This window comes from Rhinatrema bivittatum, chromosome 2 (genome assembly GCF_901001135.1).
Source record: "Rhinatrema bivittatum chromosome 2, aRhiBiv1.1, whole genome shotgun sequence".
NCBI classification, from domain to species: domain Eukaryota; kingdom Metazoa; phylum Chordata; class Amphibia; order Gymnophiona; family Rhinatrematidae; genus Rhinatrema; species Rhinatrema bivittatum.
In genome coordinates, this window is record NC_042616.1 from 427,436,025 (window position 1) to 427,454,009 (window position 17,985).

The 17,985-nt window shown below is 41.1% G+C and overlaps 1 protein-coding gene across 5 annotated transcripts in view; it reads left to right on the forward strand.

The window, feature by feature from the left end:
* The first annotated feature begins 901 nt into the window (after positions 1–901).
* The window catches only part of LOC115084887 (cytochrome P450 2D15-like), a 72,821-nt gene continuing 55,737 nt past the window's right edge, over positions 902–17,985 (forward strand). For 4 of the 5 annotated variants that reach the window (XR_003854664.1, XM_029590278.1, XM_029590277.1 and 1 more), the window contains exons 1-3: positions 902–1,215; positions 9,019–9,181; positions 15,644–15,796. Coding sequence is in view for 4 of the 5 variants with exons in the window: in XM_029590278.1 (XP_029446138.1) it covers positions 1,003–1,215; positions 9,019–9,181; positions 15,644–15,796 (529 nt within the window). In the remaining variant the exon portion in view is untranslated. The remainder of the gene's footprint in view (positions 1,216–9,018; positions 9,182–15,643; positions 15,797–17,985) is intronic. The other variant, XM_029590275.1, reaches the window with a different exon arrangement.

Consider the following 17,985-nt stretch of genomic DNA (forward strand, 5'->3'; position numbering starts at 1 on the left):
CACAGATGCATATATAGGGAATGACATCAGCAAGCCTGTTCTCTGTCTCCATCTGCTGGTTGGGGAGCACAACTGGCTGGACTCAAGGAAAGGAAATTATCATGTAAGAAGTAAGCTCTGTTTAGGATTAATGGTTAGAAATGCAGGACTGTTCTAACAGTGGGAGTTGCATGGTACTGACTATCTTGTTTTACGAGTGCCAGCAGAGGTCCATTAGAACTTTCTCACTAGCACAACTACTGTGCTATAGCTCACTATTTAGTAGAGAGTGAATCATGCAGTTTCAGGAGGCAAACCAAGGATTTTCAGGGAGCTGTAAGGGATATTTGAGACCCAGGTCCCTTTCTCTAGCACCAAGCCTGCTTACCTGCCAAAAATACTGTGGAAGTGGGATATGCACAAGCAAGTGAATTCAGGACCAGCTTAGATTACTCTCTTATTGAGTCACCTTTCCATAAATACAATCGAAATGATGTACAATAAAATGCATTACACATTCATAATAACATCTGTAACTTTTCAGCAAGGATAATTAGCAAATTTTCCTGGAAGCAGTCCACTCATTTGGACAATGGACGACATGAGCAACCTTCAGTTCAATTGAATCTGACAGGACAGATAAGAAAAGATGTACAGTGTTGCTAGGTTGTACATGGGCTGGCTGTGTTCTGTGCTGAACTGAAAAAAAAAACAAAATCAAAAACCCTTGGCAGGGCCCAGGAATCTGGGTGGATCTAAGTGAAACCTGAAACCGCAAAAAGTGAATAAACAAGTCACACGAGAGCAGCTGTTCTCTGTTAGGTCAAAGAGTGAACTTCAACCTGATTCCTAATCGTTAACTGAAACTGAGAAAACGAGCGCCTCCCTTCCCTTTAAATACCTCCTTTTTGCCTTCTTGGATCCTCCCAGAATGCCTTGCATTGATTAAAGCAGCCTGGCAGCTTCCTAATCATTCTGCTGTGGAGACAGAAATAGGAAGACAGAAAGCTGGGTCCAGCGAGCATGGAGCTGCTATCAGTGCCCCGGTCTCTGCTGTCCTCCTGCTGTAACAATGTCACCCTCCTGGGCATCTTCCTCACCGTCTTTGTCCTGGTTTATGACTTCATGAAGCGGAGGAAGAAATGGAGCCGCTATCCCCCAGGACCCACCTCTCTGCCATTCTTTGGGAATATGCTTCAAATCGATTTTCAAAGTCCACCAGTCAAATTCTTACAGGTAAAGAAGTGCACCCTGCTTTCTCCCTATCCTAGCCGAAGCCTGATTTGTGTGCAGAATCGTAGTAATTAGGGCAGGCCACTCCAAAGAGTGTTTTGAGTTTGTGGAGTTAGTGTCCCTGTAAATCTTTTCTTTGAGGAAAAAAACATGGGTCGTTCTAAAAAGGATTTATCATTGGTGATTACATTCACAACAGCAAATCTTAAAACCGTGTTTCCCAACCAGTGTGCCTTCAAACCTGATCAGGTGTGTCATGAAAAAGTCACCACTGCCTGATGATCAGATTGAGGCAAGTACTTGGGCTGTGCTCTGAGCACATCACAGCAACAAGAGACAGCAGCAGCAAGAAGCTCGGCTCTTAAATGTGCAGGAGCTTCTTTCTAAGAACATGCATGCCTCCTGTTCCTAGCTTTAGCATGAGCCATGGAGTGTGGTAATGGGCAGCATGCAAGGCACAGGTAGCCAGGCCCCCACTGCTTGTGACACACATCACCTCCTCTGTCCAACCTCCCCAGGCTGAGTAGGGGAGGTCACACACTGAGCACTGGGTGCGAGTTAATCTGAGTGGTGGGAGCAGCAGCAGTGAAGGAGCTCCTGCAGCTGCACTGAGCCTGCTGCCTGCTCCGTACTGACGCCTCCTTCTCCTGTTCTTGTATGTAGAGGGAACTGGTTCATGTAGATCTCTGCCCTCTCTCTCCCTTTCTTTTAATACAATTTGAAGTTGAAGAGAGACTTGGTGGGAGTTTCAGTGCTTTCCTAGCTCTTCTTTTGGCCTTATGACTCCTCACCATGTCTGCACTGCCTGCTCTATGGAGGTTGGTGTGCCACATTTTTGTTAACGTGAGTCTTGGACTTGAAAAGGTTGGGAAACACTGCCTTAGAATGAAGATGAGAACACAGTCAATGACATGGAGCACCAAAATAAACCTCATCGCAAGTAAACTCACAGTAAAATGTAATTTACTCATGGAAGCAAAACTCTGAGGAAGCAAATGTGAAAGGCACATGAGGGCTAAGTGGATGTTTTGACAGCAGTTTCTGTACTGGGGCTTGATTTTCTTGCAAGTTTGCTAGAGATGGGAAATGTTTTTGTATTCTAAATCGTTCAATGGCTTTGTCTTTATTCACATTATTTCAAGAAGTAGAAACACAGACACTAGAAATAGTCTTCATTTGCAAATAGGACGTGTAAAAGGCCAAATAAAAATAAAAATTGTGGGGGTGGGGTAGAGGATAGGGTTCTGTTTCGTTTCAAAATAACTTCACATGCCTACTTCCTTGCAGCATCTCTCCAGGTCCTGCTTACATACCCCCGAGAGGGAGAGATTCTCCCAGTAGCACAGTTGTCTCCTCTCCTGATTGGTTCTTCATCCTACCGAGACTTGTCCTCTTAAAATTCAGAGCCCTGCTATATAAGATGCAAACAGATTTAACCCTTTAGTTGCCTGTGTGCAGAGTCCTGACAGGCAGCTGTTCAAAACGGGCTGGAAAACTGGCAAACTAGATCAACTTTAGTTGTGATGCATTTAAAAAAAATTTGAATCTTCGAGACCACACAGGACCCTTTTTTAATGGTAAAGTTGTCATAATACTATAGATCAAACCAATAAGGAGACATAAATATAATTGCACATGTTGGTATAAATTTGCTGATAAGAGTTCAAAAATATATTATTTTGCAACTTTGTTTCTTAACTTATTAAAAACAAAATGTTCATGTGATATAAAGAGTTCCATATAATGTTGAAAATCTCCTTATAATGCCAAAACTGATATCCAAAATTATTGTATTTATATTTATGAACTTAAAAAGTCCACTATATTTTATCGCTGGTTTAAGAAGTTGCAAAACATTTTTTTTTTTTGTGGGGGGGGAATGATTTATTAAAATTTGTATTAACACAATAAAAACAGTGTGGTGATATCCCAGTAGGTGTGAGAGCAAGCCACCCCCCACTGATTGAACCCTACTGGACAAATGTATACCAATGTGTGCAATATTTGTTCCCTTATTGGTTTGTTAGTGCCTTGTTAGTAGGGGATTTCCTTGAGGCATATTTGGTTATCATTTAATACCGTAGATGTCTCACAAACATAACCACTCAGTTTATATTATCACAGAAAATGTTGAACTTTGGCGCCTATAAACTTGGAATTGAACCAATTTGCCTTCTTGTGTTGCACTGTTTGACCACAGGAGATAGACTGGTTCATTCTGAGCACGTCTTTGTTTTGCGTTCTCATTTGCCAGCACATTGCTTCAACATTTGCTGTTATCTTAGTGCTAAGATATATTGCCTTATGACAAGGGTAGTGCACATAAACTGATAAGAGAGATTTCTCAGGCCTTTCTAATTGATTATACAATGGAACGGGTGGCCAGCTCCAGTCCTCAAGAGCCACAAACAGACCTGGTTTTCAAGATATGCATGAGAAAGATTTGCCTTCACCACCTCCATTATATGCAAATCCTATCCCATGTGCATTCATTATGGATATCCTGAAAATCTGCATATGGTTCTTGAGGACTGGAATTGGCCATTCCTGCACTATAGGGTACAGTTTCAAAGCCTTAGTTGAAAACTCCATGAGTAAAATTGGGGGTTACACAGGTAGAGTGGCTGAATCCGCCCAAGTGGATCCTCAGCCACCTGAAAAGTATGTGCATATATTTCACTTAAAAAAAACCCATGTATACTTGCAATGGGTATTTTCTGTTCTTACTGGAGATCCCTTAAAAGTACATGTGTGCTTTTTATCTCTGTAATCACTAAATGTACAAATTTGAGCTTAGCTCCAGGGGTAGTTGTGCTTGTAGATCAGGCTGGTTTGTACAAGTTCAAAAGTGCATGGTTACTTTGTCAGCTAGATGGTGATTTTCCATCTAACTAGGCCTGAATTAGTCATGATGTGGTTGACGTCATCTGGTGCTACCGAACAGACCTTTCTCATAGCTAATAGAGCTTTTGCTCTACTGAGCATGCGCAGAAATTCCTGCTCATGTTGCCTCGTAGCCCCCTTTGGGGTTTTTTTGTCTGAGCATAGCACAAACGTACTTTCTACATCTGTTTTTTTTATCCGGTGGGCTATCCCTTATTCAATCTCTAGCTCAATCTAGAATTCAGGTATTGTGCTTTCTGAGGCACAGCTCCGGTACATATTTATTATTATGATTTGTATCTTTATAAATATTTGCTATTGCATCTTCTTCTAAAGGTAAGTCCAAGGCAGAGTGCATAATCATGGTCTACTTTTACCAGGTGCATGCAGTGTTTCACAGACCCAAATGGTAATTTTAAAAGGCCTTTCCACAGGTAAAGCAGTGCTTTACCCATATAAATGTACTTTTGATAAATTCCTCGCCTGAAATGTGAGTAAAAATGTGCACAGAAGACTTCTGTGCTCACATTTTTACCTGCATGTGGGGAGAGGCATTCTAGTGGGCAGGTTCTGGGTGTGCTTTTCATTTACAAGCATGCATTTTAATATTAAAAAGTTATGTGCATACATTTTCACAGCAAAATTACCTGCAGCAAATAACAGGTGTAATTGTGTGCAGATAGTTTTGCCGGGGTAATATTCAAAACTAACCTAGATGTACAAGTTTGCTTTGAAAATTGGGTAACTTGTCCCTAGCGCCTCCTTTTTGACAGGAGCGGCGGCTGTCAGCAAGTTTGACAGCCGACGCTCAATTTTGTCGGTGTCGGTTCTCAAGCCCACTGACAGCCACGGGTTCGGAAACCGGATGCCGTCAAAATTGAGTGTCCGGTTTTCAAATTTTTTTTATTTTTTTTTTACTTTTTAAAACTTTCGGGACCTTCGGTGCCCGGAGAAATTAGCGCCTACCTTTGGGTAGGCATTAATTTCTGAAAGTAAAATGTGCAGCTTGGCTGCATATTTCTTGAATCTCACACTATTTTCCCCACATATCTGCTGATCTCTTAGCAAGGCATTTAATTTCCAGTATTTTTCTCTGGTTGGGAGGCACAACTCCCTAATCTGTACCCAAAATGGAGCATGATCCAACCATGTAATACTATCTATATTGACACCTTGCACTAGCCGCATCAAGGAAGATTCCACCAAAATTAAATCTATCCAAGAGCATGCTCCATGAGGATTGGAATAAAAATTACAATTTCTAGAGGTAAGGCATCTCGTTTGGCAGACATCCATCAGATTCAGGGCAGGGATTATATCAGCTAATTTACACCTTTGCATTCTCTGAGCAGTACAGGGTAGACTGAATTATCTAAATGTGGTTGTATACTGTAGTGAGATTAGTCCTTTGCTAAGGGCCCATTTATCAATGGGCCCTTAGCAAAGGAAGTCAACTGCTCCACCAACCCTGCATAAAACTCACCCCAAACAGCATTCGATGCACATAAATTCAGTATAGTGACTATTACCTCTCCAATTTCCACACTGAGAAAAATAAAATCCAAAGATCTGCAAAAGAGGCCTCCCCTACCCCATTATACATATTTTTCTCATACAATTAGATGCCAAAACAATAGGATAGTAATTCTGCATTAACACTGCCTCGTCTGCTCTGTGAAAGTGTCTCTTGTATTAGTAGCATATCTGTCTTCAACCTACCAACTTCCCTAAATAAATGCTGCCCCTTGTTGAGTACTAAATCACCTTAAGGCGCTTCTCCATGGACACAAGGATACCATACCAAAATTTGTAGAAACAAATATCAATTTTTATTGCATATCCTTGGGAGATACAGATGACCAGACTTCTGCTTATGCACAGCACTAGCCCCTGTCTCTTTGTATGTCAGTGTAAAACATGCAATAATCCCTAAGTTGCATGAACCTATGGGAGTATCACATACATAATTTCTCATGTCATAAAAGAAGATAAATTAGACCTATGTTACCCTGATCCACCTCCCAAATTTTCCCCAAATTGGGGCCTACTTGCCTAGTGGTCACATCAATCTTCTGTTAGTGCTTTGTCCTGTTATTTTTTTTCTCCCACGGGTAGATCTCCAAGACTCTGGTTTCACCGGTGCCACTGTAGTTGAAATGTCAGCCTGTGAGATTCTGACCATTTCCTTCTGCTTTTGTGACCCTATGACTCTCCATCACAAGTTTTAAACAGCTCCGGCTGCTGTCCATATGTCTCCTGTAATTTCTCCAAATTAGGTTCAATAGGGCATTTAAGGTTCCTATGGCCAGGACTGTAAGCAGGCCAAAGCAGCAGAGGATTCTGGGTCATAGTCTCCATGTTGGTCTCAAACTCAGGCACACACCATCCTTTACATTCAAAGTCAGGATATTCAAACTCACCATGTATTAAAGTGCAAGGAATTTCCCACATGCTCCAACTTCTGATACCTCCCCTCCCTCTTCTCCTATTCTTACTCTTTACCCCAATCCATCTTCCACCCTACTGGCAAACCCCAGCTCCTCCCCCCTACCACTACCCCTAAAACAGCAGAACTCCCCATCTTTCTCTCTTCCCCCCTCAATCCCCATATCCATTCCTTCCCCCTTCATTATTTTACCCTTGCCCCTTCTGAGCAAAAAACCCTGTGCAGAAATGATTCCCCAGCCGCATATCACTCCAAAGTTAAATGGACTACAGTGTCCAATCTGTGTCTGCAGTTGTTCCACAGCAAAGCAAAACAAAACCAAAGAAAATGGTCACCCCAGACTTTAAACTAAACAGTCTCTGCCATCACTTCCGTATAGCAAACACCTCTGTTCTCTGTCTGACTCAGTTCTACTCTGACTCCCTGCTTGTTTGACATTGGCATTCACTGCCACTTGGAAAACTCCTGATGATGTATCGGCGAGTTCACTGCCACTTCTTGCTCCTCAGCTGGGTCCTCTTGTAATCCAGCCTTCTGGAGTGCATTACTGGACTTATCAAACATTTTCACCTTGTAGTCCTTGCCACTTAAACATTAAAACTGAGGCCAAAGGGAAACATCCGTTTATAACGTCCGTTTCTTCTCTTAAGCATGCTGGCAATGTCTTTGAACTCTCTTCTCTGCCTAAGTGCAATAGCTGATAAATTGGCAAAGAATTCCTAGGAAAAAACACCCAGAGCCCTCGCTTTAGCCCTAACCTTCTCCTTTACTGGGAAATCTTTAATGCGTACATTATCTCCTGGCAGGTTCTGGCACCATGGACCTAAACCCTGAATGCCCTTTCTATTCAAGTTGCTATTCCTGTTGCGGAGCAAAGCTGCACAAATTGTTTGGTACTACCTCTGCACAGTCCACGTGTTCGTTGGAATCAGGTTGCCCCCTAAGTCGGACATTGTTGCATTTCAAGCTATTCTCGATCCTTGACCTTATCACTTAAACCTGGATGCTTTGTGTCCAGCTCCTTAACACACTTCTGGGTCTCCATTATATGTACAGCCTGCTCCTCAACTCTGCCCCCGATATCAGTCACCTTGCTCCTCAGTTCAGCTACAGTGTCCAGCATCTCACTTTTAACTGTGGTAAAATCTTTTTTTTTTTTTTTTAGGTCTCTAAACCAGCCCCAGAGTTCTGCTCGTGTAATATTTTTCTCCGAGCACGAGAAGGACCCACCTCCACTGAGCAGGGCCACTGTTCTCCTGCCATGTGTCTGACTGACTCGTTTCAAAGAAACTTTTGATCGCTGCCATTTTTCTTCTGGTAGACATCTTATCTGCGCTTTCAGCTTCACAAACATTCAATTTTAGCAGAACTGAAGCACCAAAACACTTATTTTCTGTTTTTATTAGCGCATCTTGTCAGAGCTCTCGACCTACATGACCATCTTGGTCTGTGATGCCACTTCCTCCTGCATTTTTCTTTCTATTTATCTGGTGCTACAATGTATGCAGTATCTGGCATCTTGTGTTTGTCTGCACATTTTTAATTTGTGGTGTTCTGTATTTGGTGAGGATATGTCTGTTGTTCATGTGACTGAGATGTTGTGCTCTGTGTAGGGATCTATAGCACGCTGGCTTTTTCTATTTTCTCATTAGGAGGTGTATTGAGTTCTAGGGCTTGATGTAATATTTGCAATGTTACCTTTTTCCCAGATACGGCTATTAATGTGCAAGCCCTGGGACTTGGTCCTGTTTTCATATGACAGGTTTGCTGCATACATTCTGAATTTTTTTTTGCAGGGTTTCCAGTAATTATTTTGGTTGACAACATAGCAGTGTATGTCACTATAATATACTTGTTAAAATAAGTGATCATTTTACCTCAGAAAACTGTACTTTGAATATTTTTGGGCCTGATTTTTAAAAGCATTTACACACTTAAACACTTAAAACTAGGTTTTATATATGTAAATGCACTTTACCCATGTAAACAGGCTTTTGAAAATTACTACAATATATGCTATTGACTTGTCCATAGGATATACTTGTGTAAGTGCACTTCACTCGCATAAATGGCTTTTGAAAAATAGTATGTTATTTACATATGTATCTCTGTTGAAAATTACCTCCTTTGTGCACTGTGTTTAAATTTCTTGTTATACATTAAAGAGACTAATTCTGGTAGTACAAATGTAGAATATGTATTCATACTAAGGCACAATATTAATTTTTCAAAACTTAATTGTATATATTGTGTGTGGCGGGGGTGGAGTAGGGGGGTGCAAGGCTGATGGTTTGCCTAGGGCGCCTAATACTCATACACTGACCCGGAGGTCTCTCCTTGACTATGATGATTGTTTCTGGAATGACATTTTTGACGACATCGCCTCTTTCTCTTCAAACCCAATCATCCTCTGACTACTTACAATCTTGCTGCTAAAACAGTGACCCAGTGCGATTCTTATCACTCTCTCTCTGCAGATGAGTAAAAAGTTTGGGAATATCTTCAGTCTCCAGCTGGGTTGGCTCAACATGATAGTACTGAATGGGTTTGAAGTGATGAAGGAAGCACTGGTCGTCAAATCTGAAGACATTGCTGACCGCCCACCAGTGGCCTTCTATGAAAAACTTGGATATGTCCAAGGCAAGTATCCACATGCACAGGTCACAGAATACAGTCTCCCCGTACAGCTAGGCTTCTTCTAATCTAAAATTGAGAGGCTTAGATAATGGGTAATACAAGGTCTGACATTGGGAGATGTTCTGCATGGTTTTCCCCACTGCTTTCAACCAGTGTACCCCCATTTCTAACCTGTTAGGCACCCTGTAAATCTACACCATCTCCAGCATTTCTTACATAATGCCTTTTCCTTTAATGCCGCATGCAAGATAATGAGTCAGACCTACCCAGCAGAAGTAAAAGTTTGTGGGACTCATGCAGGGCCTTTTTTTCTGACTGTACTTGATGGTATTCAATACCGGCATCTTTTTCTGCGTCAGCCCCTGGGAAATGACAGGAGAGGAGCCTGGTTTTAGGGGCAGAGTAGCTTTTTGCTGCTCCACTTGTTCTCTGCAGGGCACTGGCCAATAGAGTCAGGGCAGCATCCCTGCATGCTGTGAGCAGGGATAATACAGAACTGTACCAGAACCTCATAATTACCCATATTATTAACCATTCTGAACCCTGTAATTTCAATTAAACGAGGATCATCGTAGATGGGTGAAGTCCTCAGGTAAGTAAAACATTAAACACTCTTATAAAAATGGGAAAAAGGGCAACATCTGGAAATCTCTGTACACTAAGGCTCATAGTATGGGAAATAAAATCCTAGATCTAGAGGCAGTCATGGAAGAGGCTGGCTGGGATGTATTGGTTGTCACGGAAATGTGGTACATGGAAAACATGACTGGGGATATAGTTATAGTGGACTACAATCTATTCAGAAGGGACTGAGTAGGAAGGAAGGGAGGAGGAATGGCACTAGATATAAAAATATTAAAGCAACAGAATTGCAGGGCTTATGAGATAAGGAGGAGACACTGTGGTTTACCCTGGAAAGAGGGAATGGAGTATGTAGGTATGTAATACACAGACCTCCATCACAGTCAGAAGAAATAGATTGAATGGAGAGTTTTCACAAAATTGCTGTGAAAGGGAAGGTGCTGTTGGTAGGGGATTTCAGTCTGTTTGATGTTGATTGGGACAGCCCAGCTGAAGAATCTTCTAGAAGCAGGGAGATCCTGGGTGTTCTGCAAATGGAACCCATATGGGCGGGGGCAATACTGGGCCTGGTGCTTACCAATGGGAACAGTATTTCTGATGTTGTAGTGGACGATTATCTGGAATCCAGTCATCACCAGATTAGCAAGCAGAAAATGAAGAAGCTAAAAAATGAAATTTCAGATCTGTTTCTAGTGATTAGCAACCTGTCATTTAATACAGATGTGGTACCAGAAGACTGGAGGGTGGCCATTATGATGCCAGTTTTTAAAAAGGGGTCAAGGGGTGATCCGGGAAACTATAGCCCGGTGAGTCTGATGTCCCTGCCAGGCAAAATGGTCAAAGCTATTCTTAAAAACAAAATTACTGACCACATAAATAAACATGGTTTAATGGGGGAGAGTCAACATGGTTTTTGCAAAGGTAAATCTTGCCTTACCAAATGACTAGATTTTGTTTTGTTTTTTTTTGAAAATGTAAAGAAATATGCGGACAAAGGTGAACAGTTTGATAAAGTGTATATGGATTTTCAGAAGGCATTTGACAAAGTGCCTCATGAGACTCTTAATGAAATTTGGAAGGTCATAGGATTGTAGGCAGTGTCCTGTTGTGGATTGAGAACTGGATGGATAAAAGACAAGAAACACAGGGTAGGATTAAATAGTCAGTTTTCCAAATGGAGAAAGTGGCATGTCCCAGAGGTCTGTATTGGGACCTGTGCTGTTTGGCATATTCAGAAATGATCTGGAGAAAGCAATGAGTGAAGTGACAACATTTGCAGATGACACAAAATTGTTTTGCGTTGTTAAAATGGCAGCGGATTGTTGAACTGCAGAAGAGCCTTGAGACTAGGATACTGAGGTGCTAAATGGTAGATACAATTTACTGTGGACAGGTGCAAAGTAATGCACATAGGGAAAAATAATGCCAACTACAGGTACACAATGCTGGGTTCTGTGTTAGGAGTCAGCACCCAGGGAAAGGACTTCTGACTCCTTGTGGACAATACCTAGAAATCTTTGGCCTGGTTGGCAGCGGTCAAAAGGCAAATAGAATGTTAGGAATTATTTGGAAAGGGATAAAGAACACAACTGAGAATCATAATGCCTTTGTATACATCCATGGTGCAACCACACCTTGAGTATTGTGTGCAGTTCTGGTCTCCCCATCTCAAAAAAGACATAGCAGACATGGAAAAGGTACAGTGAAGGGCAACAAAAATGATAAAGGGGATGGAAAACCTCCCTTATGGAGAAAGGCTAAACAGATTAGGGCTCTTCAGCTTGAAAAAGAAACAACTGAGAGGATAATATTGAGACTTACATAATCATGAGTCGGGTAGAACGGGTAAATCAGAAATGTGTTTTTGCCCTGTCAAACAGCGCTAGGACTAGGGGACACTGCATGAAACTAACAACCAGAAGATTTAAAACAAAATGTAAGAAGCATTTTTTCACTCAGTGCACAATCAAGTTATGGAATCTGTTGCCAGAGGACGTGATCAAAGCAACTGACATAGTGGAGTCCAAACGAAAGTTAGACAAATTTCTGAAGGGAAAGTCCATAAACAGTTATTATCCAGGCAGAATTTTATTTGTTTAAAATAATTTTTATACCACCTAGTCAAAGATTCAAGGTGGTTTACAATAAAATATATATAATAAATAAAGTGACTAAAACAGATCAAGATAAAATACAAACAACAACAGACATAAAAATACATTCACTGCAAGTAGATGTAGTGTATTTAGATTTTTAGAAGGCATTTAACATTAGATTTTTAGAAGGCATTTAACAAAGTCCCTCATGAGAGGCTTCTAAGTAAACTAAAAAGTCATGGGATAGGAGGCGATGTCCTTTTGTGGATTACAAACTGGTTAAAAGACAGGAAACAGAGTAGGATTAAATGGTCAATTTTCTCAGTGGAAAAGGGAAAACAGTGGAGTGCCTCAGGGATCTGTACTTGGACTGGTCAGTTTCAATATAATTATACATGATCTGGAAAGGAATATGACGAGTTAAGTTATCAAATTTACAGATGATACAAAATTATTCAGAGTAGTTAAATAACAAGCAGATTGTGAAACATTGCAGGAGGACCTTGTGAGACTGGAAGATTGGGCATCCAAATGGCAGATGCAATTTATTGTGGTCAAGTGCAAGGTTTTGCATATAGGGAAAAATAACCCTTGCTGTAGTTACATGATGATAGGTTCCATATTAGGAGCTACTACCCAGGAAAAAGATCTGGGCATCATACTGTATAATACATTGAAATAGTCAGCTCAGTGTGCTGCTGCAGTCAAAAAAGGAAACAATGTTAGAAATTATTAGAAAGGGAATGGTGAATAAAACAGAAAATGTCATAATGCCTCTGTATCACTCCATGGTGAGACCGCACCTTGAATACTGTGTATAGTTCTGGTCACTGCATCTCAAAAAAGATATAGTTGCACTGGAGAAGGTACAGAGAAGGGCAACCAAAATGATAAAGGAGATGGAACAGCTTCCCTATGAGGAAAGGCTAAAGAGGTTAGGGCTGTTCAGCTTGGAGAAGAGACGGCTGAGGGGGGATATGATAGAGGTGTTTTAAAATCATGAGAAGTCTTAAACAAGTAGATGTGAATCGGTTTATTTACACTTTCGGATAATAGGAAGGACTAGGGGCACTCCATGAAGTTAGTAAGTAGGACATTTAAGGCTAATCGGAGAAAATTCTTTTTCACTCAACGCACAATTAAACTCTGGAATTTGTTGCCAGAGGATGTGTTTAGTGCAGTTAGTGTAGCTGGGTTTAAAAAAGGTTTGGATAATTTCTTGCAGGCGAAGAGTCCATTAACTGCTATTAATCAGGTTGATTTAGAGAATGGCCTCTGCTATTACTAGCATCAGTAACATGGGATCTTCTTAGTGTTTGGGTAATTGCCAGGTTCTTGTGGCCTGGATTGGCCACTGTTGGAAACAGGATGCTGGGCTTAATGGACCCTTGGTCTGACCCAGCATGGCAATTTCTTATGTTCTAAAAGCATGATGTAAGGTAGTGGACTGGACAGATTAAGATTGGTTAAGTATCCAGCTCAAATCTGGCTGGAAAAAAATGAAATTTTAATAGTTTCTTAAAACTTTTTTGTGTAAGAGGTAATCCTAAGGGATTCTGGTAGGGAGTTCCACAGGGTAACACAGGTGACTGAAAAGACGTTCCTTCACTTCAGAGAGACATGCAGATTTCAGTAAATATACAACAAGATGTCTAATTTGAGATGAGTGTAGGACTCTAGATGGGACATATATTTTTAATGGAGTGCAAATCTATGTCCGTTTGTGATTTTCAAATAGCTTGTGAATTATGGTGGCGGCTTTGTATTTTACATGTCAGCAAATTGAAAGCTAGTGAAGATTATATAATACTGATGTAATATATTGCCGCATAGTGAGGCCTATTAGCGTACAAGCTGCGCTATTCTGAGCAATCTGTAGTGGTCTTAGTTTGAAAATGGGGATTCTGCGCTATAATGCATTGTAGTAATCAAAGCCCCAGTAAGTGTTAAGGCTTGGAGTACTGTCCTGAAGTTATTTGCCTCTAAAAGGGGTCTGAGATACTTATGAAGTTTGATTTTGAAAAAGGTTGCTTTTGTCATAGTATTAACTTGTGGTCGCATAGAAAGACTTGAAACAATGACAGTGAGGTGTTTTGGGGTTTTTTTTGCACTTGAGGGACTAAAGGAATCTGATCCTCAACCATAAAGTTATGGCTTATTTAATGATGGGATACTTTCCAAAATCCTAATCTGTTTTATCCAAATTCAAGCTGTTTATTGTGAGTCAACTATGCTTTAACTGACAAACATAGAAAATCCGTCTGGGCTGATTCTGACCAAGTGGAGGAAACTGGGAAAAAGGAACTGGCTGTCATCAGCGAACACCCAGACAAGAAAGTAGTTTTATATGGGAGCCGCATATATATTGAATAAAGTGGTGGAGAGTGAAGAACCCTGAGGTACACGAGTATTAATATTATGCCATAATGAAGCAGATGAGCCAATTCAGATCTATTGTTGGCACTGAGATAAGAGCAGAACTAGGCTAAGATTGTGTCAGAGATGCCACATTCTTGTAAATGGTGGATTAAGATCTGATGGTTCTGTAAACCTGGGTCATTATAAAAGATTTCAGGAGAGTTCCTGCTCTTTGGAGGGTTCACTAAAAAGATAGAGAGTTCTGTGTCCAATGTGCTGTACAAAGTACAAGGTCTTTCATGTGTAGGAGGGGTTTGGAAAGGATCCCTAAAGTTGCAGCTAGTATCGGGTGATAGTGGGAGGTGGCATTCCCCCAAAGGAGAAGAGTTTGAGAAAAGGGCATAAAAGTACTCCCACCAGCACTGAGAAGAAGCAGAGGAGAGCGAGTGGAAGAGAAGGAATTGAGGTGTTGGGCTCCTAGCACAGGATACCTAGAGGAGAGAATTTGTTTGAATGTTAAATGTTCTAGACCACTGTTGTGCCATCCAGAAGTTAAACTTTCTTCAAGGAGGAGGAGAACTCTTCTACCTGGGGTGGCCTACGGCAGAGAAGTTGAAGACTTTTTGTTTTAGCTTTATGCTGGAATGCCATTGGTTTGGAACCCTGGCATTAAAAAGGATTTAACAACTGATCTGTAACCCTTTGGAATAAGGGAGTTTTGAGCCGTTAAGACTATAACTGACTCTACGTCAATTTAATTGTGTGTTCCTCCATTTTTGCTATTGAGACTTCCATTGGAGGATTATAGCTGTCAATGTTATTCTATGAGGACTTTACAATAAATTCAATTTTTTTTGGAGCCAAGCTAAACGGTATGGACATTGAGTTTGTGCTAAGTCTTCCCTTGGGCGTCCCAGAAGATTTCTGGTCCCAGTTAGCAAATTCTGGTGAACTAAACCCATTGCGGTGCTACAGGAAGGCAACTCATCCTCTCTGCAGTTTTCCATTTAGTGATCAAACAAAATTCAATGGTTGGGGCCTGGTGTGCAGCTCCTGTTGCCGGATGTACAGAGGAGATTCTACTATGGTACAAGGCAGCCCTGTCATCAGGTTACACAGATATTACACTGGGGGCTGGGAGACTGGGATGGGTACAATATGAGAAGCTGAGAGAGGAAAAAGGCTGGGGGGATGGGGAAGCATGATAGTGAGGAAAAGGGGCAGAAAAACAAACCCCTCAAGTAAAACTGACAAAAAGAGTAAAATTAAAAAAAAATAAATCAACAACTAGAAAGCAAACTCTAAAACCTAAAATTACATTAAAAGGAAAAATATTTGTTTCTAGCCTCCTAAAACTATAGATTGGCAGCCAAGATTTCTAAATGTTTTTGTACCCCTGCTTGTTATGTTCTCTGTTTAAATTACACAGGATTGGTGATGATGAAATATGGTCATGCTTGGAAGGATCTGAGGAGGTTCTCGATGTCTACGCTGCGGGACTTCGGACTGGGGAAGAAGACGCTGGAAGAGAGAGTCATGGAGGAAGCTAAATATTTATGCTCCACATTCGAGGCTAAAGAAGGTGAATTCAGACATTCCCAGATTTCTCTGGGAAACGTGGTCCCTGGGACCGTGGATCCATGTTAACGTGATTTTGTATTAAAAAGTATCTATAAACCATGCGCAGTGGTGCAGAGAGATCCAGGTTCCGATCCCCCGTCTGTCTAGGAGCCCCATGGAGGTGGGTGCAGTCAGGTCTGTGGAGGGAGGGAAGGTCGCTGTCACTATTGGGGCAGACCCTTCTGATCAAAGAGCGGTGCTGAGGATAAAGCCCAGAGGGAAGGTGCCCTGCCAGTCCTCTGGCCAGGGAGGAGTTTCACAGAGAGCCACTCCCACATTCCATGTTGGAAGTTGGGTTTGGAGACTGAGAAGGAAAAAATGATTAAAAAAAATCATGTGGAACTTGTGCTGATTGTTTCATAAGTCCTTTCAGCAGTCCTTTCTGTGTCCAAAAGGGTGATTGATGCAGTTTCCATTAACCAGAGTCTCAAGCAATGCATCTGCTCGGTATTTCAATCAATCTCTAGAACTAAAAGTGAAATTATGGAAATGACTAGAAGTGTCTCAGCCAGCAGCTTTTAATCAATTACCAGCATAGAGAATCCTTTCCTTTCACTGGGTTTGTGGCTCATATGTTCTAGGCTGAATTGGTAACTTCTTGCTTTAGCCGTGTTTCTTGATTATAGAAAAATTCCCTGCCAGCTCTCAGGATGGAATGAGAGCCAGGAAAACCTATCCTTTTCATCTCGCACTTCCTTAGGTTTGCCAAGAATACAACCTACTTTCACACATTATCCCAGGACAAGCAGGATGCTAGTCCTCACATATGGGTTACGTCACTGACGGAGCCCTATTGCGGGAAAAACTTCTGTCAAAGTTTCTAGAAACTTTTGACTGGCTGCCTGAGGCTACTGAGCATGCCCGGCATGCCATGATATTCCCTGCCACAGGGGTCTCACTTCAGTCTTCTTTTTTCCGCGCTGCACTCAGCATCGCAGAGCCAGGAGCCCTGTGAGAATCTCTCACTAATTCTGACTGGAAAAATCATATTTTTTCTCAAAATTCCCCATTGGGGTCTCACTAAATCTCATTCTTCACTGGACGGTGACAGAAAATAATAAATTGGAAAAATTTCTTTTCTCAGGATTTCTCTTTCTCTCACCTCATCGACGGCTGTCGATCACAGACATGGCTAAGTTTAAGGTTGCTCGATGACACTAGTTTAAACCAGTCCTGGTTATCTGCCTGTAACCCTTTCTTCATGGATTATCCAGTTTCCAGAAGACACACAAGAATTTCTCTTAGGCTATCTTCCTTTGCCACCTCCCCAGTTCTGACCAGTCCCAAGGTGTAGGTTCTTTCTATGAGGATAAAGCTTAACCTTTTTGGCCCAGGTGGTGGTGTGCTTTTCCCTTAAGCGAGGGTGTTTCAATATTTCTCTCTTTCTATTCTATGGTGCTTGCTGTAGGGACAATTGTGGGTGTTCAAATTAAATTTACTGATTATCAAAAGTAAAATCAATCCAAATATGTGAGATTACAGCTGTTTCTTACAGGTGTTTCTCTTTCTCTGGGCAAGTGCCTGTCTCTCAGGTTCCTGGGATGGAGTTTACCACTTCTTTCAGTGCATAAACTGTCCCAGTGGCTAGGGCAGAGTTTTCCTAACTTTTCATGTTGGTGACACACTTTTTAGACAAACATAATTTCACGACACAGCAATTCAGCCTACTAGCAAACCAGCGGTTAAAGATTAAATGAACGAAACGGAAACATACATAAATTGTCAAAATACATAAACAAAATGTTTCACGACACAACCTATCTCATGAAAACCTTTCATTTATATTAAAAATATATAATATTCCAAGATTAATGTTATAATTTATGAGTAACAATAATAAAACAACTTGAATAACACCATTAACTATTTTCCTCTTTAATGAGATGTATGAGCTTGATGGGATGAACACAGCTTTTGAATATTTGGTGGAATATTAGATAAAGACACTCGCATTTCATCATCAAGCATTTTTAAGCTTCTATGTTTCAATGTCTTCAAATTTGTCATCGTTGAAAAGGATACTTCACAAGTGTATGTAGTGGAAAACTGCAGAAGAATTTGTAATGCTTTTTTTTACTTATATTTGATGCATTTTTGAAACACGAATCCAAAAGTTGTCTGTCACCCTCTTCATACATCATTAATAGACTT